Below are 27,921 nucleotides of genomic sequence, written 5' to 3' on the forward strand. Positions count from 1 at the left end.
GCCTGCTTGCTTGTTTATACATTTATGCATACTGTGCCATCTTCCTTGGTGCCTTGTAGGGTTGGACAGGCGGCGAAGGAAGCTTCCTTGCTCCCACAGAGCTCACCACCTAAAACTGCAAGGAAACCCGCAGAGGTGGCTGCGGTGGTGGGCAGCTGCGCTTACTAAACCTCCATGAATTCTTATTGCTATTGTCGTCGTCGTAGCCAATTGAGTCATAAAACCTTCCTTGTTTTGCTGCATCACTGGCAAGGTCTGCCTCCATCATTTCCCAGCCCTAGAAGTAAGTCCCATAGAGTCCCATAGGGCTTATTCCCAAGTCAGAAGACGGAGCAGTTCAGCTTCCAAGGGCTGCAAGCGAGGATGAGGCTGACAACGGGCAAGGGGTGGGGCTTCTGGGCCTCCGTTGCTAGGGCTGGGGCCCGTTGCCAGGGGCGGGCCCGGCGGAGCCGGAACTCTCGCGAGGCCGGGGTGGCGGTTGCTCGGAGACGCGGCGACTCCGAGCCTGGGCAGCAGCCGGAGAGGGGTCTCAGTCGCCACCATGGTGAGGCCGGAAGCGGGGCGCGCTTGCGATGAGGGGGCTCCGGGGGGCTCCCCCAAAACCGGGGCGGTGCTGGGGCTCCTGCCCACCAAGAGGCCCCGACCTTCCACCCCGGAAGAGCGGGGGCTGGACGTGCTCAGCGACAGACCGAACTCTGCACGTGCTCAGGGGCACTCATTCCTTCGTCACTCTTCCTTACGCGTGCCAAGAGTAAGCCCTGATATAAGCCTTGAGCCCTGGTAAGCTCTGCTCTCACTATCACCCCCACCCCCACCCCCGCCCCCGCCCTATTTTACAAGTGTGCCTCCTCAACGCCATGGAGCAATTGCACAGGCAAATACTGTAGGTGCTGGCAGCCAGAACCCATTTGTCCTTTGGAGAGAGGAAGGGATGCATGGATCCCCTTCCTAGAGAAAACGGCACTTCATCATTGCCCAAAGGGTTTATGAGCATGAATTCACAGCCTCCTTCCTTCCTTTGGCTCCCCACTTCATCCATCACACTGAAGATGCTCTTCTCTCCTCTCTTGTCCTCTCCCCCACTACCACGTTTGTTCAGGCTCCCAAAAAGAAAGGAGAAAAGAAAGGTGGCAAGAAGAAAGGTGCAAAAAGCCCTGTGGTGGATGCTGTCTCCCCGGAGGGCATGACCAAAGAGCAGGTGAGAAGGGGGTCACTTTGCAGTGGCAACATAGAGAGGGCACATTCTTAAAAATGTGTGAATGGGAAATAGAAACTACAGTGCAAAGTGGTTTATTGCCAACAACAGGGAAACCAATCTACCTAGAGTTATTTAGGGGACTCCAGCAACACCCTGGAGACCACCCATGTTTCCCACCCCTGGCTTGTATCACATTAGAGAATGTTCAAGATGTCTCTTATTTTGGGGTGGAGTGATGTATGGGGTGCTTGGCCTACCCTCATTATCTCTGACCTTCCTGGCTAGGAGTAAGACCAAGTGTGAGTCATGCAGTCTCTCAGCTGGCTTGTTGCAGGTCCACTCTTTCCATCCCTCTGACACTTCACTACAGCACTGAGAACCAGCATTGGGAGAAGCCACTATTTTGCCAGGGGTCCACCCTTCTGCATTCCATAGGGTAGCAAAACTAGGCACCTCTTCAGTATAGCTAAGCTCACAGTTCCATTTTATAGTTTGGGTGCAGGTATTGTGAGAATATTGCACAGGAACAGTGTCCGCCATCCTGGTGGCTTCCAGATGTTTTGGGCTGCATCTCCCATTAACCCCAGCCGGCATACCCATCAGTGTAGCTGATGGTAGATGACAACCAGCACATCTGGAAGGTACCAGGTTGGCAAAAACTGCCCTAAACATTCTAAGCTGATTTATCCACTTCCAGAAAGCAACAGACTCATGGAGCCAAGCCTTTCTCTAACCAGATAATTCGTTCACCTATTTATCGTGCATTCTGAAATTAAACAGTTGCACCCTTTCTGGAATTAGCCATGCTTCTCATGCCAGTTCACAGGAAAGCCTTGGCTTGAAAAGAAAAAGAAAAAGCTTCGGAATTCACTGAGTCAGAAAAGGCACAATGCCAGTAGTGGCGATGGTGGGCTCCCTCAGTCCTTTATCTCGGCTCCAGCCTGGCTGTTGACTGACCCTCTTCTTGGCTTTGCAGCTGGAGGAACACATGGGCCGCATTCGGGAGGAACTGGACCGTGAGCGGGAAGAACGCAACTACTTCCAGCTGGAGCGAGACAAAATCCACACCTTCTGGGAGATCACTCGGCGGCAGCTGGATGAGAAGAAGGCTGAACTGCGCAACAAGGACCGCGAGATGGAGGAAGCCGAAGAGCGTCACCAGGTGGAAATCAAGGTAAGAGCCTGTGGACTTCACAGATCACAGATTTGTAGAGCTGGAAGGAAACCCAAGGGTTATATAGCCCAACTCTCTGCAGTGCAGGAATCACAGCTAAAGCATTCCTGACAGGTGAGTGATAAAAACATTATCTGCTTTGTATGGAGTATGTATTTAAGTAAAATAAAACATTTCCCATTGGAATAATAATAATAATAATAATAATAACAACAACAATAATTTATTATTTATACCCCTGCCCATCTGGCTGGGTTTCCCAACAACCTTTTACTAGGAACCTTTTTGCCTGTGAAACATGCTCTCTGGCCAGCCCCCCAATGTCTGGCCAGCCCCCCAATGTTGTGGATGGAATGTGGGGAAATGGCTATGGCAGTGGAAGGGTCTATACTTTTGGCATAAAGACATAGAGGCTCACATGCTCCTGAATCTTCTTCAGTTCCTGATACTTGATGAACTTGGAGCCATGGTGCTGCAGACAGAGTTAGTCACCAGCTTGGTTGGTCTGGCACCCCTGGCTGGGGCACCTCAACCGACTTCCATCCCCTTCCCCTGAGTAGCCACAATTGCCTCTCATTTACTCGGGCCTCTGCAAAAGAGAGTAGGGTACCTTGGCCGATGAGGGCCAATGCCTGCCTCGTCTTCCTTTTCTCTCAGGTTTACAAGCAGAAGGTGAAGCACCTGCTGTACGAACACCAGAACAACATCACAGAGCTGAAGGCAGAGAGCACAGTGTCTATGAAGCTGGCCCAGAAGGATCACCGGTCCCAGGAGATGGAGCTGCGTAAGGACATGCGCACCTTGAAAGTGGAGCTGAAGGAGCAGGAGCTGTCCAACGAGATGGTGGTGAAGAACCTTCGGCTGGTATGTCTGAAGTGATGCCGGACTTGGCTGCTGGGCTGGGCTCGGGTGGGAAGGGGAGGGGTGGTGGTTCTTAAACCTCAGTTGTTCCTCCAGGGCAAACCAGCCTTGGCTTTGCTTCTGAGCTAGGAGGAGTAGGCCTTTGTATATGCAACATATGTCACTAACCAGTATCATCATCTTGGCAGAAACAACAAGAAGACATAACACGATTGCGCAATGACTTTGAGAGGCAGGTGAAAGGTCAGTTTTGGGGCTCGCCACCAAAAGCTGAAGGGTTTGGGTGCGGAAGGGAAGGCTATATTTGTGCCCAGGCAAGGATCAGTGGGCCACAGTGTCACTTTATCACTTGGGTGCCCTTTCTCACACACATGCAGTGACAAGGGAGCTGCTTCCTTATGGCACAGTCTCACTCTTCTGGAAGGTGTATGTGTGTGACTTTGTAGCCATGGTGTGTAAGGCCCATCTTGTGAGTCCGCCCTATGTTGTGTGTAAATGAGGCTAAGTAGCAGCTTGATAGAGAGCACAGATTTGCGTGGGGCCTGTCTTGCATACCAGCTCCTGTCTGTTTTGCAGTCATTCCGAGGGAGGGGCCTGAGGCTTACTTGAAATGCCACATGCATTATAAGGTGGAACATGACAGCAGTTCTAAGCTCCTCATCAAATTAAATGTGTCAAAATAGCTAGGCACAGGAGTGCCATTTGCAGCTAGGCCTTCTATGAATTCCATCTCTGCTGGGAGCTTTGTAGAATTCCAGGCTCCATGGGCCCCAGAGTTGTTTATATATAGTCTGAGCATTTCCAGTGCCTTTGGGTGACAACATTCTCCAGTCAGCCTAGAGTCTTGCTTCGCCCTCTTGTTGGAGCTGGAGAGCACTTTGCCCCATCTCCTCTTCCCCACAGCATAGAGCAACAGCCCACAGATAGCATGCATAGCCTTATCACCTGTTTGCCTAGTAGAGCACTCAGTCTGCCCTGGGTGCCACTTCCCCAGAGATCGAGGCCAAGTATGAGAAGAAGATGCGGGTCCTACGCGACGAGCTAGACCTGCGCAGGAAGACTGAAATCCATGAGATTGAGGAGAGGAAGAATGGACAGATCAACACACTGATGAAGAATCATGAGAAGGCTTTCAGCGACATCAAGAACTACTACAACGATGTCACTCTTAATAACCTGGCACTTATCAACACCCTCAAGGTAAAAGACATGCACCACACGACACCATCCCCAAATCAGCCTGTTGGTAGTGGAAGGTCTGAGCGGATGGTGTTCATTGGGCTTTCTGTGTTTTGTTTTTTGTTTTGCTTTGGCTGATTTCTGTACTGCCATTGCTTTAGAGCCACTACATGTTGCATTTGTTTGCTCTGCCATTGTGGATACCTTGAGTTCTGGAGCTCCTCTCTCGTGCCTCTCACTATGGACCAACCCCTGTTGTAGTTGAAGGTCACGTGTTTCCCATTTGGGGAAGCGAACCATTCTGGTTTGGGGGGAAAGCCTGCTTCTATATCTTATATGTCAACCCTGACCTTGTTTGCTTGGAAATTTGTTCCATTCACTTCAGTGGGCCAGTCAAATGTGTCAGGGTGCAGCCTTGGTTATCCTCAGGTGATTCAGAGCTGCTGTTTCTCTTTGCCTTGGTGGTGGTGGGTCCTGTGGGAGGTTTGAGTAAGCATGTTCCAGACAGGTGGTCAGGACTGGTGGGATGGGGCTTGCTGCCTGTTTTTGAGGACCTGAGGCATACACAGCCTCCTTTCTCTGTGTGTGTCTTGGAGTACAGGAGCAGATGGAGGAGATGAAGAAGAGGGAGGAGCATCTGGAGAAGGAGATGGCTGAAGTGCTGCTGCAAAACAAAAGGCTGGTGGAGCCACTGCAACGAGCCCGTGAAGAGGTGGCGGAGCTGCTGAAGAAACTGGCGCACTATGAAAAGGACAAGGCCATGTTGCATGTGAGTCCCAGGGCTCTGCATTCACCAGGTCCCGTCCTGAGTGTCCTGGCCAATGAAATCTGAGTTGCTTAGTAGGACTGACTCACTGCTAGTTTGGTGTGAACAGCACTGGGCCATTTCTGCACCAGCCCACTTTCATGCCACAAATTTTTATTTCCACTCTTGGTAGCAGTTTGCATTGTCTCTATTCTCATGTGCCCTTTATTTCCAGAGTTTGGAAATTTGTACTGTGTGAAACAGGCACCACCCTTTCTGTGATGTCCTTCAGTGCTAACAGTGGTCATTTAGACAAATGTTACTGCTCCTTCCATTCTAGTTTTTGTCCAGCACGTTGCTTTTTATTTTTATCAGTGTTTCAAGATGAGAGTTTTGTGATTTTACATGCAGCCATGTACTCACAACCAGAGATCTCTTTTTAGGTTTTGTTCCCTTCTGATGCTGCACACTCCACCAAAGTTGTTGGTGTATCTGAATGCACAACAGTTTTGCCATAATTGAAAATAGTCTCAACTACATTCAAAATACATCTGCAGAGCCATTGAGTTACTATGTGAAGAGGAAGGCAGGGGGCCATAAGGATCATGAAACATGCTGGAAGTTGGGGGGCAAGGGACCCCCGAGCTGATGTTTCCAGGATGAGGGACTTGAATGATGCCCAGTCCCTGTGGAGCAGATAGAGGAACATCATACTTTCCCACTCTTACAGTTTGCACTGTCTGGTTTGGAGGTCAAAACCCATCAGTCCTTTCTGTGCCCTAGGAACTGTGTGCGGCTGCTTTAACCTCCTTCTCTTCCCTCTCCAGCACACACGTGCCCGTTTGAAAGCCACCGAGAAGGAATTAAAGGATCTCCAGTGGGAACATGAAGTGCTACAGCAAAGGTTCATCAGGGTAGGGATCAAAAATCACTGTTGCGCTGTGGCTGAACTCAAAAGTTGGAGAGGGTTGGATTTGATGGGTGGGCTGCGGGACAGGATGAAAAATATGGGCTCATTTTCTACAGATATCCAGTAGAGAGGCTATATACCCAACCACCCACCATCCATTGGGCCTTGAGAATTCTGTGGTCCTGGGTGTTTCTTGTTGAGACCTTTAGAGCAGATGGACAAGTCTGAGCCCAAACTGCCTGCAATGGACATTCCCTTTCATTTCCAAATTAGCTGTAAATTTTTGCGGTTCTTTTGGATTGCTTGAGCAGCTGGACTTTGTGTTTGTCTGAACAGCGGCATGTCTACTGCTGGGCTGGTCTAGTCATCAGTATGACTTTAAAAAGTGGGGACTGTGATACTGGAGAGGGGCAGCTCCCATCAGAAGGGGGGAAGGGGGGGAGGGGCTCTTTTTAGTGTAACTCATTAAGATATGGGGGCAGGTTTGCATGCCATTCAGCATTGATCTGAGACCTCATTAGCTGCCTTTGAAAACTGGCTGCCATGGTCCTATCTTAATGAGGGGATCCCTTACTAACAAGAATTGGGTCAGGATGCCTCCCTTCCCCCCTCCCCCACAGATCCTTGCAAAGTGCATTGGGAGAGAAAGGAGGCCTTTCTGTCCCCAAAGGCATCATTCTCTTGCTCTCCTGAGGCTGGCTTAAAGCCCATGGCCTAGTCTACCATGCCTTGCCGGGTGGTCTGTTTTTGTTCCTGAAATGGGAGAAAGAGGTTGCTGCAGATTCCTCAGTTCTCTGACTCCTGAGGAGGAGACAAGCAAGCGGGCTGGGCTCCTCTGTGGAGCTGCCCTCTATGACTGCTGCAAGGCTGGGGGTTGAAAACAGGGGCTTGACTCTTCCTGACAAAGGTCAGCATATGGGAGCACAGCATGGCAGTGAGTGGGCATTTGCATGGTGCGCACACGCACGCACACCCACCATATATATAGCACAATGCAAGAGGATATATAGCACAATGCAAGAGGTTTTAACTGCTAAAACTGATAAAAACCTGATCACTACCAGCCCTGTCTTCCAGCTCCCACTGCCTTCCCTAATAGCCTGAAGGGCTGCCTCAGAGCTCTGCATTGCCCCTCCCTCTGTGACTCACTAAAGTCCCAACTTTTGGAATAATTGCAACACGTTTTCATCTGTGTTGGTTTGTGACAGAGGGGGGTGGGCAGCTGTTGTCATTGGGTAGCTGGCTTTTTGTTTTTGGAAGAATATTTTTACACATGAATGTTAGGACTATAGGCAGTTGCCTAAATACACAGCCAGACCCTTGGTCCATGCAGCTCAGTCTGGTCTATGCACTGACAGTGGCTCTCAAGGTTTCACCTTTCCCAGCCCTCCCTGGAGATGTGCAGGATGCAACTTTGGACATTCTGTATGCCGAGTATGTGCTCTACCACTGATCTCCAGGCCTTTCCCGTGTGCTCACAGTGGACAAGCAAAACACACCAAAACCCAAAGCCCATTATTAACTGACAGAGTATCTGGTTCAGAGGCTTCATGGAGCACCCAGTCTGTGCCAAGGCTCAGAGCAGTGCTCTCTTTGACTCTGGGGTTGATGGTTGTCTCTGCACAGGTGCAGGACGAGCGAGATGAGCTGTACCAGAAATTCACCAAAGCCATTAACGAGGTGCAGCAGAAAACTGGCTTTAAGAACTTGTTGCTGGAGCGGAAGCTTCTTGGCCTCTCCAACATCCTGGAGAAGAAAGAGGTGCAGCTCAACGAGGTCCTGGCTGCCACCAACCTTGATCCCGGTGCTCTCAGTGTGGTCACCCGCAAGCTGGAGGTACTGTGCTCCTAATCACCATGGGGTTTATATAGATAGATTATAGATATTTTTCTAATACCCTTCAGTTAAACAAACAACCCCCAAGCCAGATGAGAACAATTGGTCAGATTCCTTCTTGCTGCTGGGAGGGAGCACTGTTTTGGATTAGGCAAGATCTAGGTAAAACTTTGCAATGCACATGAAAAAGGTGCACTGGCTAAAAGGGAGCTGCCAGGGGCTCAAGGTGTGGGCAAGTGTAGGGAGCCATCCTATAAGAAGACTCTACCCAACCTGACAAGGGGAAGTTAGTTTTTCTCTGAGCACTCCCTCTCATTAAGGGGCAATTAATAAATGTAGCCTGCACAGTATTTCAGAGGAGCTGCCCTTAGTTGTGCACAAGAGGCCCACAAGCATGAAAGAGCCTTTGCCTCAGCCCTCCAAGCAATCAGAGCATGTACACTGGTACCTCAGGTTACAAACGCTTCGGGTTACAAACTCCGCTAACCCGGAAGTAGTACCTCGGGTTGACAACTTTGCCCCAGGATGAGAACGGAAATCACACGCCGGTGGCACAGCGGCAGCAGAAGCCCCATTAGCAAAAGTGCGCCTCAGGTTAAGAACGGTTTTTGGTTAAGAACGGACCTCTGGAACAAATTAAGTTTGTAACCCGAGGTACCACTGTACTAACATTTTCATTTGCCAAGCAGGCTCTGAATGCACATGCACACAACTGGCCTCTAGTTGCCTCGGGTTGGCTAGAAGTTGCTGGGAGGTGTTTGTTTCCAGCAGCAGCTATAGAAGTCAGTCACATGGGCAGTACTGTGGACAGAAGGGACCCTCGCAACAGTGACTGAACCAGTGGTGGGGTGAATTGCTCCACTGGGGAATGCTTTTCCTTCCTATCTGACCTGAGCCTCTTTGGTGCTTTCTTGGGACATAGAATGCACAATCAGTCAGCAAGTGTCTGTTGTCCTTCTGGCTGTGGGAATACACTTGGCATGAGGGTGCCGTGCCTGGGGAAATCTGCAGGAGCCAGATTGAATGGGGAAGTTCCAGTGGTCAGAGACTTGTTTTTTTCCCCTCTGGCTGGTGGAGTTGGAAGAGATTCTACATGCAGATCTGCTGAACCTATGTGCCGTTTATTCTGGTCCCAGAATCCGTTCAGTACACAGAGCACACATGCCCCTTTGCAGCATGAGAACTGTGAGAACTGAAGCAGCAATGTGCCCTCGTTGGCAGTGTTTCCTGCTCTGCTGCTCGGTCTCCAGCGGAGATGGAAAGGGAGAGAGAGAATGAGCTCCTGGCTGCCTTCTCGGTTCCTTGCCTCCCTTCTTCTCTCCCTGTGGCCACTTGGGACTGTCAGAATCTTCTAGCCACACAAGCGTGGCTTGGGGACCTCTTGCCACACAGCTTTCTCTCAACCCGTTCCACTCCATGAGGTTTCCATGGTTGCCAATTTCCTAGCTGCCCGCTTTCTTTGCTAAGGTTGGGTTCTCTCTAACAGCGCCCTGGTGCACAGCAAGGCTATCTGCACTTTCAAAGCATTCCCCTGGCACGTCAAGTTGTTTCTGGGGAGCAGGGGCTGCCCATCGTGCTGGCAGGGCCCCTCCCCTCTGTGTTTCCAGCCCCAAGAGCCAAGGGAGGTTCTCCATCATAGGGACCTCTGTGGCCTCCTCACTCTTCAGGCTTCCTGTCCTGTCCAGTGTCTAAAATGCCTGATGGGATGGAAACAAAGTTATCTCCCATGACTTGGCCTGCCTGGGAAGGGGGCTTAGTTAGCGGCTTCCACATTCCAAGCACGGCTGGCGCCAGTAACTGGAGATTCTTCCCAGAGGCAGCTGCTCCTTCCACCAGGCCTCCCACATTCCTACCTTCAGCTGCTGCTTGCACAGGAGGCACGTCCATAGGGGATTCCCTGGGTATTGTAGCACCAGATCCTGTGCCAAATAGGGCAAAAAATGGCCTGGTGGCAGAAATGCCAGCCCACAGCTCTCATCTCCCATTACTAGCGGGCAACGCAGATGAGCCTTAATTTGAGTCACAAAGAGGAAATTGTGCAGGGAGGCAAGAGGCGCATTAGCTCCTGTTTGTAGATGGCATAGCAATCACAGTGGAGCACTCCAAGTGTGGGATGCAGTACTGTGATTCAGTTCCCGTGAGATTCTCGGGTTTTACCTGATTTTGTAAAAGTAGGTTTCTAAACCTCATGGCCGTAGAGACGCTTGGAAATACATTGGCACTGCTTAATGAAATCATGGAAGCCAACAACAGACAGATTAGGACATTCAGCGTGCAGAATTTGCAGAAAGGAAAGAGCCAAGCACAAGACTGTGCTGCAGAAGGGCACCTAACTTTGCATAAGCCTGTCGTGGCCCATTAAGAAATGGCCAGAAGCTCTGGCTGGGCCTTGACTAGTCCCCTTGTGGGCCAGTTCCCTTGCCTGATGTGTTAACACCCAAACAACCTTCCTTCACAGGATGTCCTGGATTCGAAAAACAATGCCATCAAGGACCTGCAGTATGAGCTAGCCAGAGTGTGCAAGGTAAGAGCTCCAGCTGAGGAGAGCCCTATAAATGTACTTGAATGTCTGTTGGAGCAAAATGTAGAGAGCAGGTCTCTTTAGACACAACCCAGGAAGGAAATATATTTTCCTTAGCAGTTGGCTTTTACTTATCCCTTGTTTGAAAGCCACTTATGCTAGCAGGAATTCACTATCCTGTGTCAGTGAGTTCCATAGGTTTATGCCAATAAGTACTTCCTCTGTCTTTTCTAATGCCCACTGCCTACCCATTTCTGTGAACAGCTGATGGGTTTGACAAATGTTGTACTAGCCACCGCTCCATCTGACCTACCAAGTTGCATCGTATTCACCTTCAGCCCCATTTTTCTAAGTTAACAAGTTTGTTCTAAGCATTTGTTCCTTGAGATGGTCTTGCCTGCAACCATTTTAGTTGGCCTTTTCCTGCTCTCTTGCATCCTTTTGGAGAAATATGGATGCAGCTGCCACTACCATGGGTGCATTGCGCTGGCTATTACCAGAGCATAGACAAGAGAAGTTGCCTTAGGTGGCTGTGTTATGATATATGATGTTTGATCCCTCTCCTCAACCTGCAATTGCCTCCCATTGCAGGCCCACAATGACTTGTTGCGGACGTACGAGGCCAAGCTCACAGCCTTTGGGATCCCTTTGGACAATTTGGGCTTCAAGCCCCTGGAGACCTCCGTCATCGGCCACACGCTGGGCCAGGGCCCTGCTGGGTTTGTCTCAACCCCCACGTAGCACAGCCTGACATCATACTTTGGAATGCCTTCAGCCTAAGCCTTGTGTGCAAGCAAGCCACTGTCCCGCTCCTGCTGTGGCCGTAGAGGGGAGGGAGGAAGAGAGCAGGCCCCTGGAAAGAGATTGCATCTGCTCCAGCCCTCATTTGTATTAAAGAGGCCCTGTGGTGGGCTATTCAGTCTCAGTCTCTGAAAGGCCTCCCTTTTTCTTTCCTGCCGACATCAAGGCAGAGCTTGGGGACTTGAAAACCATCCTCTTCTTGATTAATGAGCCCCTGAACTACTTAATCCCACCTTACCTAGAGCCTCCAAAGTCCTCCACACCTAAGTTGTCTCCATTCAAGCACCAATGTGAGAACCTCTGAAGAGCTTGGCTCCTGGATCCAGGCTAAAGGACTACCTAGTCCAGCATCCTGTTCCCCAGTGGCCAAGCAGATGCCTCTGAGAAGCCGACAATGAGGATGTGAGTGCAGCAGCCCTCTCCCCACTCATGTAACTGAGGGAGCCCTACCTAATCAGTAGAGCACACGTGTGTCATGGACCCAGACCCAAATCATGGCATCTCCAATTTAAAAGCAAGAGGCTTACAAGTATCAGTCTTTAGATTAATCTCACATTTACTACGAGGCAGCTGCTCATGGCCAAGCCCCCAGCCTGAGGCTTGGGCCAGAGGTGGCCTTGGATGTAACCACAGCCCTCCATCCGCTGGACTGTGCCAGCTCTCTCAAAACAGGCACCCTGGTTTGCTGAAGCAGCCCCTCCTGTTGGCCAGTCTCCCACTAGCTTCCCCTGTAGGTGGTGTAGGAATAGGGGCTGAGCAGCAAGGGGATGTGCACTTTTTCTTCCTCTGTGATGGTGAAGACAATCTAAACAGAGACACAAAGGGAGGGGGGAATAGCAGGAGGTTGGTAGTGCTCTTTGGTCTGAGATCCTTTCTTCGCTGCACTAGGCCTAGCCCATGAGAAGACATTTGTCAGGGGCACCAATGCCTGGTCTGGAGCACCTGTAGTGCCCAGTCCTGGCACACTTCTGGCTTTGTGCTCCTTCAGGGATTTCTCATGCACAACATCCAGCTCACCAGGCATCTCCTGCCAACCACCTGGGCCTCTTCCTGTAAGTTTCTGAGGGACTTCACGGCATGCAGCCTTCATAATGTAAAGTTTATGCTGATTTCTCCCATTTTCCAACTTTGTGCTTCTCCTGCCAGGAATTACATCCCTCAAAGGGCAGTGAGTCATGGTCACTGCCACCATCAGTCCTCCCTATGTAGGAAGGAGCCTTTCACCCCACCCCCTTCCAGGTATGAGTTTCATCTGGGAACCAAACTTACTTCCACATAAGGATAGAAGCTGCTGTATCCTTGTTGCTCCCAGTACTCCCTCGTCTCAAAGCGCAGCTTATAGGTGCCAGGTTTCAGCTCCCTGGGCATCGGGCTGTTTCTGTCCAAGCGCCCATCAGGGTTTGTCTTGCTGGAACAGAATAAATGAGGCTGAAACTGCAACGGCCCCAGCCCTACCAAGGGAGGGAGATTGTCCCGCTTCATCCCCTCTTACCTCCTCATGAGCTCTGCCCACGGACGTTGGGGGTCCTCCAGCTTAGAGAAGTGCATGGTCAGGCCTTGGGCAGGGAGGCCGGTGAGCACGTTCAGTGCATGGACAGTCAGGAAAGCGTGGTGGGCCTCATCTGAACTAGCCACCTGGGATTCAGAATAGAGAGCTGGGTGGAACAAAGGCCTCTGTACAAGTTCCTTCCCCTTCCATGACTCCCAAAGGAAGATGTCCTTGCCAGCCTCAGCAGCAGGCCCTTATTTTCCAAGCTCTTTCTTGCTGCCCTCACAACCTTCCCATTTTTAAATGTTTGCTTTTTCTCCCAAGTGCTGTGTGCATGGGGGCTTTCTATGAGGCGTTGTGGTTGTGGGGGGGGAGAGGGAGCAGAGCTGTGCCTGTCAATCCCAGCCCACCCACTGCTCACCCATCCACCAGCTGTGTGTTCAAACACAAACTCTGCTGGCTCCAGGATGAGGAGTTTTGTTGGAGGTGGGTGGGTAGGTGGCTGGGGTAAGGACAAGATGCCCTCGGCAGACCCTGCTTGCTTGCTGCTGTCCACACTGCCTGTTCATTTGCCCAAATTGTAGCCCTGCAGCTTAATATAGTGCCTGCCACTGTTTGTACAGAGAGGGCAGGTGAGCAAGTAGTGAAGGTGTAGAGGAGGTTCAGGGGCAATAAAGGCCAGCAGTGGTTCTTGGGCAGGTGCCTTACAATACCAACCCCTTGACAGAAGCCCTGCCTCACAGAAGTGCATTCCTCTGCTCTTAAGTATCGGGAAGCAGTACTCCTGGGTTTCAAACAGAGGTCCTTCCCAGCCCTATCTGGAGGTGTTGGGGATGAACCTAAGAACATTGAGCTATGGCCCCTCTCCTCCCAGAAGGCAGGACTGAACAATGGCAGCTCTGCTCCTCCCCCTCACTCCCCGCCCCATGTATTATTTCATTGCCTTCTTAAACATTTGATCCCTGGCCACACAGTTCCTTTACTTTCTGGCACATGCCAGGAAACTCCCCAAGACAATCAAGAGTGTGGCATTCAAGCTTCTTGTTTTTCTGAAGCTGCAAGAAATTTACATTCCCACCCTCTTGCCAAGTTCCCCAATGAAACATCAAAGCAGGAACGCTATCCCTTCTCTTGGGCTGAGCCCACCCAGCATCCTAGAATCTCTCACCACCTGGGGTCTCCCTCCTCCATCCCTCTGTGGTAGTTGGTTTCTCTCATCCATTCTGGGGCATTTCTGATGCAGCCCCTTCCAACTCCACTTCCTTCTTGCCTTCCCCTGGCAGGCTGGCTGCCTGTCATGACTCAGCAGAAAGTCTTAACCCTTTTGTGGTTTGTGGTGCCATGAGGGCAGGCTCAACAGGGGGACCCCTGAAAACATGAGAAAGGAGCCAATTCATTTCTGGGCGGGGGGGGGATTCATTTCAGGGCAAGGGGGGAGGGTTCCATCTCCATCTCTACCCAGCCTAATCTGTAAAATATACATTTGAAGTTTTTGGGACTTCTCACTGGAGTAAAATGCAGCAAGCATTTTGTGGGAGAACCAGCAATACCATCATGCCCCAGCACGAGCAAAAAGGAAGATACAGGAGCAGTGGCATGGTTACCCAGGAGTATTTGTGAGTTCTCAGTACTTACTTTGATCATTGCTGTTGCTGTAGTGCTAAGACCTTCTCTAAGCTGTCTGTAGCCTGCAGGATCAGAGTGTATTGGGGGGTTACTTGTAAAAAAATAATTCCATTAGCATTTGGGCAGAGGGGATAAAAGCCCCACATGGCAAAGCAGTGTTATAGAAGATCCTGAGAGCCCCACTGGCCAAGTAACTCAAGGAAACTTCAAACTCACTAGGGTACTTTCAGATACAGTAAATGGAAATGGGTCACAGCTGTAATACTAGACTACTCTTGTTCTTAAGAGTAAATGCTTCATTTTTGCACACCATACAGATAAAGCACATGAATTCCCCCAAAGGATCTGGGCAAATGTAATTTGCCCCTCACAGAGCTACAATTCCTAGCACCCTTGACAAACTGCACTTCCCAGGATTCTTTGGTTGGGTAGGGGAACTGTGCTTCCTGAGCGCTGTAGGTAGTCACCAGCTGCCCAGCAGGGAGGTCTTCAGACTTCGTCACAGACTTTTCAGGGGGATTAAAGATGGGGGCTTCATTCTCATCCCTTACGTTGACAGTGATTGTGGCCGTGGATGTTGGGAGAGTCACTGAAAAGGGAACTTCATTCACCACAGAAACCAGAAGGGTGAAGAGATCCTTCGCCTCAAAGTCCAGACCCTGGAAAGGAGAGAGAGAGAGAGAGAGAGAGAGAGAGAGAGAGAGAGAGAGAGAGAGAGAGAGAGATGATGCAATCGGGGTGTCAGTAACATCCACCTAAACACCAGGGCAAAGCATGAAGTCCCAGCAGCTTATGAGGCAGAAAGCTTAAGAGGACTGCAGCTCAAGGAGGGACTTCGGCTTACCTTAATGGTTGTCAGGAGACCATCATTGGTTTGGGGATCGGTAGCCACTTCAAAGTTGCCTTCCTCATTTCCTTTCACAATGGTGTACTTGGCTTTCCATGCTGAGGTCCCTGCCTGATCTGCGTCTTTCACCAAAAGCCTGGCAACTTGGAATCCCACCTTGTTCTCTGGCACAGTTGAAACATACTAGAAGACAGAAGGAAGACACTGACTTAGACTGAGTGTGGCTTTGCCTTGCTGAGGTGCAGAGGCCCAGCTCAGTGGGATGCTATGATGATGCTATTCTGGAACTTCCCCAGGGCCTCCCCCTCCTTTTCTGGAGAAGGCAGGAGTTTGGGATGCAGGGACAGAGGATTTCGGCAGGGTAGGACGCGATGCCAGACTGGCCAAGGAAGGCGTAGGAGAAGCCTCAACATTACCGTGAGTGGGTCAAATATTGGCTGGTTGTTGTTCGTGTCCGTGACAGTAATCACTGCTTTCCCTGTAGTACTTAAGCCTTCTCCTAACATGTCTCTAGCTTCAATGACCAGCGTGTACTGGGGGAATTTCTGAAAGCAAACAAAATAACCATGTTATGTTAACATTACAGAGAGAGAATTCTCGATGGGGAAGTGGGAGCTCATAGACTTGCGTGTGAAAAGATTAGCCTAGATTAGCCACTTCTTATCATTATCATTACAACAGTTAAACTCATACAACATAATAAGTGAAGAGGTGGCTTCAAATAAGCATTTGATCAGGTGCTTACGTATTACTGCTTCCAACAGGGTTTAAGTGCAAGTGACTCATTGCAAGTGTGCAGACTTGGAAAATGCGACAGGTGTGCTTGACAGTGATTGACACCCTCAAACACTGCCCGCCCCCGCCCACCCACAGCCAGGACATTCACCTCTCGGTCAAGGCCTGTTGTGATCACACTGATCCACCCTGTTTCATTGTTGATGGTGAACATCTGACTGTAGGGCTGCATGGGCTTCTGGTCGATGATGTAGTAGGAGATGACCCCGTTGTAGGTATTCACGGCATCATCTTTGTCCGTGGCAGTCACTTGCATCACTGGGGTACCTGGGAATGCATAAAAAGCAATTGAGAAGCAGAAACGGGGGGGGGGGGGCTGCCTTGATGCTAGTTAGGAAGGCAGAACAGATTCTGTCTCAGACAGGTGTTAAAAGACGTGCAAATCTCCAAGTGAATGCAACTCACTCCAGAGTTCAGGAGTGAGCATCTCACCCCCAGCATCTCCAGGCAGGGCTGACAGTGTCTTTCCAAGGTTTCAGCATACTTTCTGTGCTGTCAGCAACCCTGAGCTAGGTTCCTAAGCCACAGAGCACCTGAGCACAATACAGTGGTGCCTCGCTAGACGAATTTAATTCGTTCCACGGGTCTTTTCTTATAACAAAAAATTTGTCTAGCGAATCCCATAGGAATGCATTGAATTCTTTTTGCCCATAGGAACACATTAATTGAATTTCAATGCATTCCTATGGGAAACCGCGATTCGCTAGACGAATTTTTCGTAAAACGAATTTGTCTAGTGAGGCAACCTCCGCTAGAAAAAACCTTTCGTTAAGCAGAAATTTCGTTAAGCAGGGCATTCGTTAAGCGAGGCACCACTGTACATGCCAGTCTGCATGACAGCTGAAGGGATATGTGGGCTCCATTACCTGCTGCATAATCTACATAGGGAGGTGGAAGCACAGCTTGGCCTGAGCGGGCTTTGCGGAAAATAAACTAGAGGGGGGCAGTGAAGTAGTGCCATGCACATAAATCAAAATTGGGGAAGCCAATGGCCAGCACGGGCAATGGTCAGGGATGAGAGGATTTGCAGCAACTTCCCATGGAGGCTGGGTCCAGGAGGACAAATGGGGCACTGGCCCACAAATGTCTGTCTGTCCTCAGCTTGCCCAACCACTCTGCCCTCCTTGTTAAATGCATCCATTCTGGAGGGTGGGATGCCACTGGCTGCAGCCTTCCTTCTCCTTTAGCCTCAGTGTTGCCCTTGTAGAACTCAGCAGGGCAGGGGGGACAAAGCTAGAATTCATTGGCTCTGCCTCTCATTGGCTGCAACCCTACCTACAACCAGGCTCACTGCCTTCCACCCAACCAGTCCCAATGGGCACCAGCTACCGATGGCCTTTACTCACATACCGTATTTTTCTTTCTATAATACGCACTCTTTTCCTCCTAAAAAGTAAGAGGAAATGTCTGTGCGTCTTATGGAGCGAATGCGTGGTCCCTGGAGCTTTATTGCCAGGGGCTAAAGGCAGATCTTTTTAGAAAGAGCTAAAGGCTAACAAGAGGGAAAGGAGCTGGTTGCAAGAGATCAGGGAGGGAGATAAGAGAGCTAGCTCCCTTCCTGGCCCCTCCCCTAGGCCTCAATTGTTGTCTGCAGAGGGAGACATGTGACTGGCTGATTAGATTATCTGTCTGGAAACTGTAGAAATGGGTCTATTTCCTTTCCTAGAAGCTGCAGAACTGTGAGTTGAACCCCATAAAAACAGGATTTTTTCCCTTTGCAAGGAAACTCAGCAACTTTGAGCTGATCCTAAAAATGGAGCTTCCCCCCTTTGCAAAAAAGATGTACAACTCTGATCTGACCCCCCCCCCAAAAAAACAGGGCTTTTCCCATTAGCAAAAAAAGCTGCACAACTTTGAGCTGATCCTTAAAAAATGGAGCTTTCCCCCTTTGCAAAAGAAGCTTCCTCAAATATTTAATTTTTTTTGGGGGGGGGCAAAGGCACCTAGGCCTCTAGGAGTTGGCTGCTATGCCTAGGACAATTCAAGAAAGCAATTTTTTTCTTGTTTTCCTCCTCTAAAAAACTAGGTGCATCCTATGGTCAGGTGCGTTCTATGGAGTGAAAACTACAGTATATGCACACGCACACCTACCAGGGGTGGCTCCTTCTGCTACAGATCCTTCAAAGACGCTCTGGGTGAAAATGGGCTTGTTGTCATTCTGGTCGCTGATCTTGATGACGATCTCCATGGGGTACTCCACAGGCTGCCCATTCATAGACACAGCTTGAGTGAAAAGCTGCAGAGGAGAAGCAACAAAGGGCCATTAATTCACTAGTATGGGCACAAAAATAGAAAAAGTGCTCTTTTTCTATTTTTAAAGGAAGGAACCACAGACATAGAAAGTTTATTACTGTTCTAGGCAAAAGTCATATGATGGGGACAGCAGCAAAAGGCTTCTGCCAGTTCCCCTGTCACAGCCTCCTCCTCCTTTGCACCTTATAGCTTCACTCCAAAAAAACAGCAACTCAAGAAACAGGATGCCCAGCTTTTAACCCCTAAAGCTTTAGAGCAGGCATCCCCAAACTTCGGCCCTCCAGATGTTTTGGACTACAATTCCCATCATCCCTGACCACTGGTCCTCTCAGCTAGGGATCATGGGAGTTGTAGGCAAAAACATCTGGAGGGCCGCAGTTTGGGGATGCCTGCTTTAGAGGTTTCATGAGGCTTTAGAGATATCCACCCAATATTTCAAGAGGAAATTTCACTACAAAGAAACCTGAGACAGCCAAGAGACCTCATGGGAATCAGGACATGCTCTTCCATTTGCCAAATGGACATCATGTTCTGAAACTGAAAGTTCCTGAAGGAGGACTGCAACTATCTTCTCTGGTAGGGGAGCGAAAAAGAGGCAGGTAGGGGGGCCTTGTGGAAGGGCCATTGCTCAGTTGCTTTGCATGCCAAAGGACCCAGGTTCAATCCCCACAAGACCCTGCTACCAGTCAGGGCAGGTAAGACTGAGCTAGATCAATCTGATGCTTTATATCTCTGCTCACTCACTTAGGGGAGTCACTGTTGGTCTTGTCTTGGATGCACAGGTTTTCTCCACTAGAAGTCTCATGTTAAGAACTAAGGGGCCTTCCAGTTGAGGTCAGAAAGGCCCTACCCCACCCCCATTGAACTAGATGGAAACTTTTTATTCCAGCAGGCTTTTTAATTGAACTCAGATTTTATGGTTCAAACTAATTTTTAATCTTATTATACTGGGTCTCCTGTATTTTGCTTAGATGTGACTGCAATTAAGTGGTATAAATTATATGTGGTCTAAGTGGTAAATTATAAGTGGTATTTATAAAATTGAAATAAATAGATGTGCTAATAGTTTGACCCGTATAAGGCAATTTCATATGTCTCTAATCTACAACACAGCTTTCACTAACTTGGCAGCCTCCATATGCTCATTGGAGCTGATGGAAGTTGTAATACAAACTATCTGGAGGAGGTCAGGCTGGGAGAAGCCAGCTCTAATGCAGCACCAAACAGCTTGGCAGTTGCCGACAAACCCCTAGAGGGCACCCAAGGGAGACTTCTGTCTCACGTACCGGTATGTTTTCTCCCATTCCTCCCACCCACCAGAGGAGCAGCACCCAAGCACTGAATGCTGCTCAACAGCCAGCTCCAACTCCTGAAAGAAGAACCTAAAGCTTGATCGTGAACAGTGCACAGGGACTCACAACGTATCTGTCCATATCCTCTCTGTCCAGTGGGCGGGTCACCTTCAGCCAGCCAGTTTCCCTCTCAATGATGAAGACTCCAATCGGGGGAGTGTCAGCCCCCTGCCCAGTGATGCTGTAGAAGACTGTCGTCTCTTTATTCTTATTAGATTGGATCTGGTGGAGAAAATAATCAAGACGATGACAGATATTGAGCATTAGGTGGTCAAGGCTGGTTGAAACATGCCATATCCCTTTCCCTGACGCATGTCATATTTCTGCCCACTCTCCACACCAACAGAGATGCACCTGCAGCTCATGAGCCCAGCAGACAGCCTCCAATGATGCACAGCCCACAAGATGTAGTGATGGCCACTAACATGGATGCCTTTAGAAGAGTCAACCTATTAGATTATTACTTGCCAAGAATTGGAAGACTCAAGAAATACCAACTATAGAAGAATGGCAAATGAAGATGATGGACTTTATGGAACTTGCCGAACTGACTGGAAGACTCCGTGACCAGAAAGAAGAGACGGTGGAAGAAGATTGGAAGAAATTTAAATTATACCTGAATAAATATTGTAATATTTGATATTTTGGAATCTTTTGGAAGTGGATACAGTATAGGCTATTGGTGTAGAAGTAGGAATTTTATTTAGTGTGTTAATAAGTGAGGAAGTTTTTAAGAGAAATTTTTGATAAGGATATTGTAAGGGGAAGACAGTATAGAGAGCCTCCCCCGTGCATCAGAAGTAGCTCCTCCCCAAGCAGTGATGAAAGCGAACACGCTGAGGAAGCCTGTCAGGAAATGGAGGGAGAGGTCCGGGGCTCTGGCAGCATGAGAGAGACCCGGCCACACAGGAGGGAGGAAATAGAGGGGGAAAGGGGGGAGAAGGAAAACATGGAGCACAGACCCTTTCCTCCGGTTCCGGAATTATGCAGAAGAAAGAGGGGAACAAGGTTCACTGTCCCTAGACTCTTATGTTGGTGGAAGTCAAGGGGAGGAGCAGTGCCGGATTCTGCATCAGAATGAGCAGACATGCTTTTACACACCTGTCTCACTGAAAATGGACTGCACTAATAAAAACTGTTTAAAAACCGGCATGTGGAACGTCGTTACTCTAGAGTAGTTGCAAGAACCCCTGACAGATATAATAGATAAAAATTGAAATTCAATTGGGGGGACTCGAGGAAGTCACCCAAAGAGATTAAGAAAAATGATGAAATGACAAGAATTTATATGTATTGTGTGTGTTTTTGTGGTGGATTTGTATATATTTGTGTGTGGTGTTATAAAATAAATAAATAAAAATGGGGTGGGGGAATAGAAGAGTCAACCTTTTGATGGAGGGTAAGGGTACCAAGAGCTACCAGCCACAATGATTATATTCTACTTCCACGGTCAAGAGGTAGTATGCCTCTGAATGCCAGCTGCATGGAATCACAGGTGGGGTTAATGTTGGAGCACCCATGTTCTGCTTCTGGGCCCATCTAGTTCAACCCCCAGTGACCCTAAGACATTACCAACTTGGGCATCAAGTAACTTAAAGGGAAGCAGGCCCCTGCAGGGACTCCAGGAGATGCTGCCGCCTCAACTTACCTGCACCAGTTGCTTGGGGAAAGGACCTCTCTCATTCTCAGAGCAAACAATGGGTGGGATGACCCAGTCTCTCTTCTGCCTCCTCAGGCCTGGGCCGGATACTGGGAAAGTCAGCACCTCTCCATGACCAAGGGAATAGGGCTCCTGAAAAATAAAAATAAATGCACCTCTAGCTCAGCAAGGCATGAACAAAGCAGGGCATTTAATCATGGAAGCCTTGGTTGGTGCCTCTGGAAGGCTCCCTGGCAAACAAAGAGGGCAAGGGAGGCTGGCAGAGGAAGGAGGCTCTGAACAGAAGGCTCCGTACCGCGTGAGGATGCTGCTTGTGGGATCCATGGCCATGACTTCTCAGTGTCACCTTGGCAGAGTGTTTCTTTCCAGCCCCGTCCCAGGCATGGATGAAGAAGTGCCACTCGCGAATGTGGACAGGCCTTTTCACCACCACCACGCCATCCGAGCGCACCCTGAAGCGAGTGTCGTCCGAAGCGAAGGGTTGGTGTGTCCTTTCTGAGCATCCCTCAAAGTTTACTGCATGAAAGGGAGGAGAGAGAAAGATTGGGGGAGGGCATCAGAGATTCAGCAATTAGGGAGCAAGAGGATGAACTGGCAGGTGGGCTTTACCAAAATAAGCTTTTCCAAAAATGCTGCAGCCAGGGGGTGCTCACGCACCAAACTTATGAGCAGAGGAAGCACCTTTTCCAACACAAACAAGGTAAGTTTCCACAATCTGGGGCCACTCCCAGGGTGCGGACTCGCCAACTGTGCAGGCAGCTTAGTAAGTGTTTCAGCTGCTCCAGTTGGAAATGGTTCACTTTCGGAGAATGGTGGGAAACAGGCTAGCGGCTGAAGAGCTTGGTTGTGTGGCAGGTAGGGAGAGACACAGTTTGGGGATACCCCTTTCTGCTTACAAAACATACATTTAAATATCATTTGCATACACTAATTTATATGCATAGATGCACATTTTAAAAATTCCCAACTATAATTTTGATACAGGTAGGTAGCCGTGTTGGTCTGGATCGAAGTAAAATAAAAAAATTCCTTCAGTAGCACCTTAAAGACCAACTAAGTTTTTATTTTGGTATGAGCTTTCGTGTGCATGCACACTTCTTCAGATACAGTGAAATGGAAGTTTCCAGGCACTTATGTAGAGAAGGGGTGGGGAGGGGTGGGGATGGGGAGGGGGGATCACTCAGAAGGGTGGTGGAAATGGGTGATTGACTGACTGATAGCTGTTGATGACCGCAAACGACTGCAAATGGTTTTGCATGAAAAAGCAAGGGTTGAGATGGCTGAAGATCGCTTATCATGTATAATGAGATAAGAACCCGATATCTCTGTTCAAACCAGGTCCCTCCATGGTTTTGAGCTTGGTGATAAGTTGCAATTCAGCAACTTCTCTTTCCAGTCTATTTCTGAAATTCTTTTGTAGTAAGACAGCTACTTTGAGATCTTGTATAGAATGTCCTGGGAGATTGAAGTGTTCTCCTACTGGTTTTTCTGTCTTCTGGTTCCTGATGTCAGATTTATGTCCATTTATCCTTTGGCGTAGGGTTTGGCCTGTTTGTCCAATATAGAGAGCTGAAGGGCACTGTTGGCATTTGATGGCATACACAATGTTAGAGGATGAGCAATTAAATAGTCCTGAGATGGTATGTTGGATGTTGTTGGGGCCAGTAATGGTGTTGTCTGGGTGTATGTGGCAGCAAAGTTGGCATCTGGGTTTATTGCAGGCTCTGGTACCAGTGTCCATGTTAAGTCTGGTGGTTGTATTATTGTGGGTGAGGAGTTGTTTAAGATTGGGTGGCTGTCTGTAGGCAATGAAAGGTCTTCCTCCCAGAGCTTGAGAAAGGGAGCGGTCATTGTCCAGGAGAGGCTGTAGATCTCTGATGATGCGTTGTACTGTTTTAGCTTGGGAGCTGTATGTGATGACTAGTGGTGTTCTGTTATTTTCTTTTTTGGGTCTGTCTTGCAGCAGGTTCTCTCTAGGTATCTGTCTGGCTCTGTTGATCTGTTGTTTAACTTCATCAGGTGGATATTTTAGTTCTAAAAAGGTTTGCTGTAGATCTCTTAGGTGAGATTCTCTGTCTGTAGAGTTGGAACAGATGCGGTTGTAACGTAAGGCCTGGCTGTATACGATGGATTGTTTGGTATGTTTGGGATGGTAGCTAGAAGCATGTAGATATGTTTGTCGGTCAGTTGGTTTTCTGTATAAGGTGGTGTCTATACGTCCATCCTGTATTTTTATAGTAGTGTCCAAAAAATGTATTTCTTGCATAGATTGGTTCATTGTTAGGTTGATGGTGGGGTGAAAGTCATTGAATGTCTGGTGGAAGGTTTCCAGGGTCTGTTGTCCATGTGTCCAGATAATAAAAATATCGTCAATGTATCGCAGGTACAGGAGAGGTTTGAGTGGGTAGGAGTTAAGGAAACGTTGTTCTAAATCTGCCATGAAGATGTTGGCATACTGTGGGGCCATGCGGGTGCCCATGGCTGTGCCGCTGATCTGGAGGAACAGGTCATCACCAAATTTGAAGTGGTTGTGGGTAAGGACAAAGTGGCAGAGTTTGGTAGCAAAGTCCGCTGTGGTTTTATCTGAAATGGTGTTCCTTATGGCTTGTAAACCATCATTGTGTGGGATGTTGGTATATAGAGATTCCACATCCATAGTGGCTAGTATAGTATTGTTAGGAAGATTGTTCAAATATTGTATTTTCCTCAGAAAATCTGTGGTGTCACGTACGTAGCTGGGAGCACTGATAGCATATGGTTTCAGAACAGAGTCCATATAGCCGGAAACACCCACTGTAATGGTGCCAATACCTGAGATGATGGGGCGTCCTGGGTTTCCTGGTTTGTGTATTTTGGGTAGAAGATAGAAAGTTCCTGGCCGAGGTTCCGCTGGTGTGTTTGTGAGGATCTGTTCTTGGATGTGTAGGGGTAGCTCCTTAATAATCTTGTTCAGTTCTTTTTTGTATGCTGTCCAGGTTTCACTGTATCTGAAGAAGTGTGCATGCACACGAAAGCTCATACCAAAATAAAAACTTAGTTGGTCTTTAAGGTGCTACTGAAGGAATTTTTTTATTTTACTATAATTTTGATAGCAATACATGATCGAAAAGGCTGTTCCCTGGCTGATCTGCATGCCTGTTGTCCGGGTGCTCACTGTTGAGGAAGGGCTGTGGCTGGGTGGCTGGCTGAGCATCTGCTCTGCATATAAAAAGGTCTTGAGTTCAATACCTGGAAGAATCATCTCCAGTGAGGACTGGGAAGGTTCCCTGCCTGAAAACCTGGACAGCCATTGCTGCCAGTCAGCACAGACAATACTGAACTAGATTGGTGAATGATCTGAAGCTTCCCGCTTCCTATGTCCCTAACTTCAACTGGACAGCATTTCAAATGGGTTCAGCAGCTTGGACCTTTATCTTGGGCAGCCTTATCAAGAGTAGGCCAAGGCCAAGGCGGTGAGCAATAAGGCTCTAACTCACCCACAAATACCTAGACAGATTTTTCAGGCGTAATCTGGCAAAAAGATGCAACTTCACTTCCACGGAGCGTCCTAGATTCCAGGGAGAGTTTGGAGTGCTTTCCTAAATGTAACTGTTTCATTGTAATGTGCCCTTTCATCAAAGTGGGAGCCTTAAAAACCTCTAAAGTGGTACCATTTGGTTCAGGTCAGCATCACAGTATCTCATGTTGAATGTGTGAAACTGGAAGTCTAGGTTTTTATATGCAGGTGACTCTCAACTTATGATGGGGTTATATTTTGGGGAGAGCACCTAAAGCCAAAAATCGTGTATAGTCAAAACAGACTTGAGTTCAATGGTGGGTGGGATTGTCAAAGTCTTTTTCTCCCACAGATTCCTGCCCGCTTTTGAGCCCCCTTTAACAGTTCGCTCCTTAGCAGTCTTAAACTGCAGCGCTGTCTTATAGATTTATAGGCATGATAAAAATAATAAGGGCAGTAAAGGAATTCCAAGACCTTAAAACAAACCTAAAACTGCTCTAAAGCACCCTTAAAGCACTTAGAGGCTCTTAGGAACAGAAACTTTACCGAGTGCACGCCGAAGCTACCCTTCACGTCGCCATCTTGGATTTGAAGTCCAAGGCAGTCTAGTGAGTTTGTAGCAAAGCTGATTCAACCGTATGATTTCCTTGGTTGCAGCTCAGTCCTTTCACCACAACACCAAGCAACTCTCAGATTTGTTACCATAGCAGGAAATCACCAGCACTGACTCACTGGCAACAACCCCCAAAAGCCTGTGATAAGCAGTCCAATTGTGGGAGGCACAAGTGCAATTTACACACGCACACGACAACCTGACTCAGCTTCCCTCTAATTTTGCAAGAATGGAATCTAGTAACTGGCAAGAATGAACATGGGGAAGGGCAAGACTTTCAAAAGCCTCTCTTTTTTAAAAGTCTTGATATTACTAGTAAGATCTGTTACTTAAAAGTTAGGCTGCCTTAAACTTTATTTGATGAAATACCAATAATAAAAGCTGCATAAGCATGATGATTATGATTATTACAGGGGCCTGGCCTTGCATTCAACCAGGGTAAGAGGACATGAAGAGGAAGAGGTCAGGACATAGGATAGCGACCTGCAAAGACAGCTCAAATTCAGGATTATTTCATGATCACCAGCCAAGGTCAACAGTCAAGAGCCAATCTTTTTTCACAGCAGAACGGAAAATAAGACTCCAAGCTGATTCCATATGAAACAAGGTAAATGATTCACAAAGGATTATTGACAAGGCCCGCAGCCCGCCTCATCATGCTAACGAAACTACAATAAGCAGAAAAGCAGGAAGCCCCTGATTGGGCTGCCTGGTAACCAGTCAAGAGCGATAGTCAAAGTTCAGATGAACAAACACAAGCTACACACCCAGCAGTACTATAAAGTACTTAGGTTTATACCAGAGGACTAAAAAGCAGTCTCTTCCAGTCCAGTCACAAGCAGACAATAGCAGTGCTTCAGATTAAGGGGCAAAAACCTGGTATCATTAACTTGCCCCAAATATGAGAGCTTCAGAGCTTCTTAGGTGGCAATCTGCGCTCCCAGCTGGACACAGATTCATATGCAGCTGAGCTGAGCGTCTATATTCACCAACTTTCTTCCATTTATCATTCATAAACTTGCACTTTTTGTGCTTTGCAGAATAGCCTTTTCATTATCCCTATCACCTTGAAAGGCAAGATGTTATACCCATTTTACAGAAGAAAGAATAGCTTGCCCAGCATTCAGTCAGTTTCCTCTTACGGAAGGAGGAAGTAATCATACAAGTGAGCCAAAGCCCAGGGCATGTAATTTCTGTTATTATTTGTATCTACCTCATGGGTGCTATAGCCTGTTTTTTCTCGCAGGATTGTTCACACTTATCGGTTGTGAGTCATCCTTCGCCAGAAGAATGAGCTGCAATAACATTTAGGAAACAGGGCACTTTCTTGTCCCTGGAAACTCCCAGACGGTGACATCACAGCAGGGGGCTTGGGTTCTGCTCTTTAGCATACTTAGCAGAATGATGACTCCAGCCCCCTAAATACATTACTGTGTTTTAAAGAAAGAGACTGGGCTACACAGCAAATTTGACAAGGTTATTCTGTGATTATGGATAAGTAAAGGCGGAATGCCCAACCCACAAATGGAAATCTTAAGGAGAGGGGGAGTATTAAGAAATATCTCTTACCCTTGCCCAACACACGATATCTTTCCAAGTTAGACCTGGGCACATTGAAAGTGTAAGTCTGTTGACTGAAGCCTGGTTGACACGGGGCTGCCGTCTCCTCACAAAGCCACCTTCCAGCCTAGCATGCAGGAAAAATAAGGATGAATCAAGAGGCTAAAAACCACCTCCCTTGAGCTTCAAGAAAAGCAGTCACTTTTAAGCCTGCCTGCTAGACCTTGTGGTAGCAAGAAACTGGAAACAAGCGAATTGTAACCTGAAAGGAGACAAAGCTGGACCATTGTCTCGATTGACAACTAAGTCAAATAAACCTTCCACAACCAAAAATTTAGTTTTCAGAAGAAGGTGGATTGTTTTATAATTTATGTCAGCCCAAAACTGACTTCTACTTCCTTCTGGAAAGTTATTTTGGGATAACATATAATATCTTTATTGTACCACAGCTTCAGAGAAGGACAATGTTTGAAACTGTGACATTTATTTCAAACTGTGGGATGCAACACTTCAAGTTTATGTTCTCTCCACAAAACTTCCCCGCCTGTTTCCCGTTTACTACATCATATTAATTTTATTATTATTATTATTATTATTATTAGCTATCTGTGCATATTATTATTAGCTATCTATGTATATATCTGTACACTACACTTAACCCAAAAGTTTTAATAGAAATAGTTTCAAGAAAGGAGAAAGGCTCCCTCTCTGAGAGCAGGGTGGGCTTCAGCGGTCGCGGGGAGATTGGACAGATCCTCTAGCCGAGCAGCGCCCCGTGAGGCCCCTCTTACCTGTAAGAGCAGCAGGAATAAGCAAAGCCCCGACGGGCGTCCTGGCAGTGGCTGCAGCATCGCCATCGTGCAAGCGCAAGCGTCGAGCGCTAGGCAGTTTCTGGCCCTCGGCGCGTACTCGGCTCACGCAGGTGCGGTGCCCCGCCCTAAAACGAGGCTCCGCCCCATGTGTAGAGAGGGGCGGGGCTCCCCGCCAGCGCCACTCTTTTCCTCA

The 27,921-nt window shown here is 48.3% G+C and overlaps 2 protein-coding genes across 3 annotated transcripts; one reads left to right on the forward strand and one right to left on the reverse strand.

Moving 5' to 3' along the window:
* Window positions 1–480: 480 nt before the first annotated feature.
* DRC4 (dynein regulatory complex subunit 4) lies at window positions 481–11,349 on the forward strand. Of its 2 annotated transcripts, none has more exons than XM_035118597.3 (11): window positions 481–780; window positions 1,100–1,198; window positions 2,175–2,372; window positions 3,030–3,236; window positions 3,422–3,476; window positions 4,228–4,433; window positions 5,014–5,181; window positions 5,985–6,071; window positions 7,694–7,903; window positions 10,362–10,427; window positions 11,016–11,349. In XM_035118597.3, exons 2-11 carry the CDS (start codon window positions 1,184–1,186, stop codon window positions 11,163–11,165), a joined length of 1,362 nt encoding a protein of 453 aa, XP_034974488.1. In that variant the 5' UTR covers window positions 481–780; window positions 1,100–1,183; the 3' UTR covers window positions 11,166–11,349. The 2 variants fall into 2 exon arrangements, with proteins under 2 accessions (XP_034974488.1, XP_034974487.1); XM_035118596.3 differs by having other exon boundaries at window positions 481–544.
* Window positions 11,350–11,763: 414 nt separating this feature from the next.
* On the reverse strand, window positions 11,764–27,794 carry LOC118086676 (cadherin-1). The gene is made up of 13 exons (XM_060276028.2): window positions 27,708–27,794; window positions 26,926–27,043; window positions 21,543–21,763; window positions 21,236–21,379; window positions 19,654–19,809; window positions 18,074–18,218; window positions 16,074–16,249; window positions 15,604–15,732; window positions 15,185–15,370; window positions 14,892–14,999; window positions 12,718–12,860; window positions 12,495–12,633; window positions 11,764–12,030 (listed from the first exon to the last, which is right to left on the reverse strand). The coding sequence occupies exons 1-13, from the start codon at window positions 27,771–27,773 to the stop codon at window positions 11,944–11,946; spliced, it is 1,818 nt and encodes a 605-aa protein (XP_060132011.2). The 5' UTR covers window positions 27,774–27,794; the 3' UTR covers window positions 11,764–11,943.
* Window positions 27,795–27,921: the final 127 nt, after the last annotated feature.

The sequence above is a fragment of the Zootoca vivipara genome, chromosome 6 (assembly GCF_965207765.1).
Source record: "Zootoca vivipara chromosome 6, rZooViv2.hap1.1, whole genome shotgun sequence".
In the NCBI taxonomy this organism is placed as follows: Eukaryota; Metazoa; Chordata; class Lepidosauria; order Squamata; family Lacertidae; genus Zootoca; species Zootoca vivipara.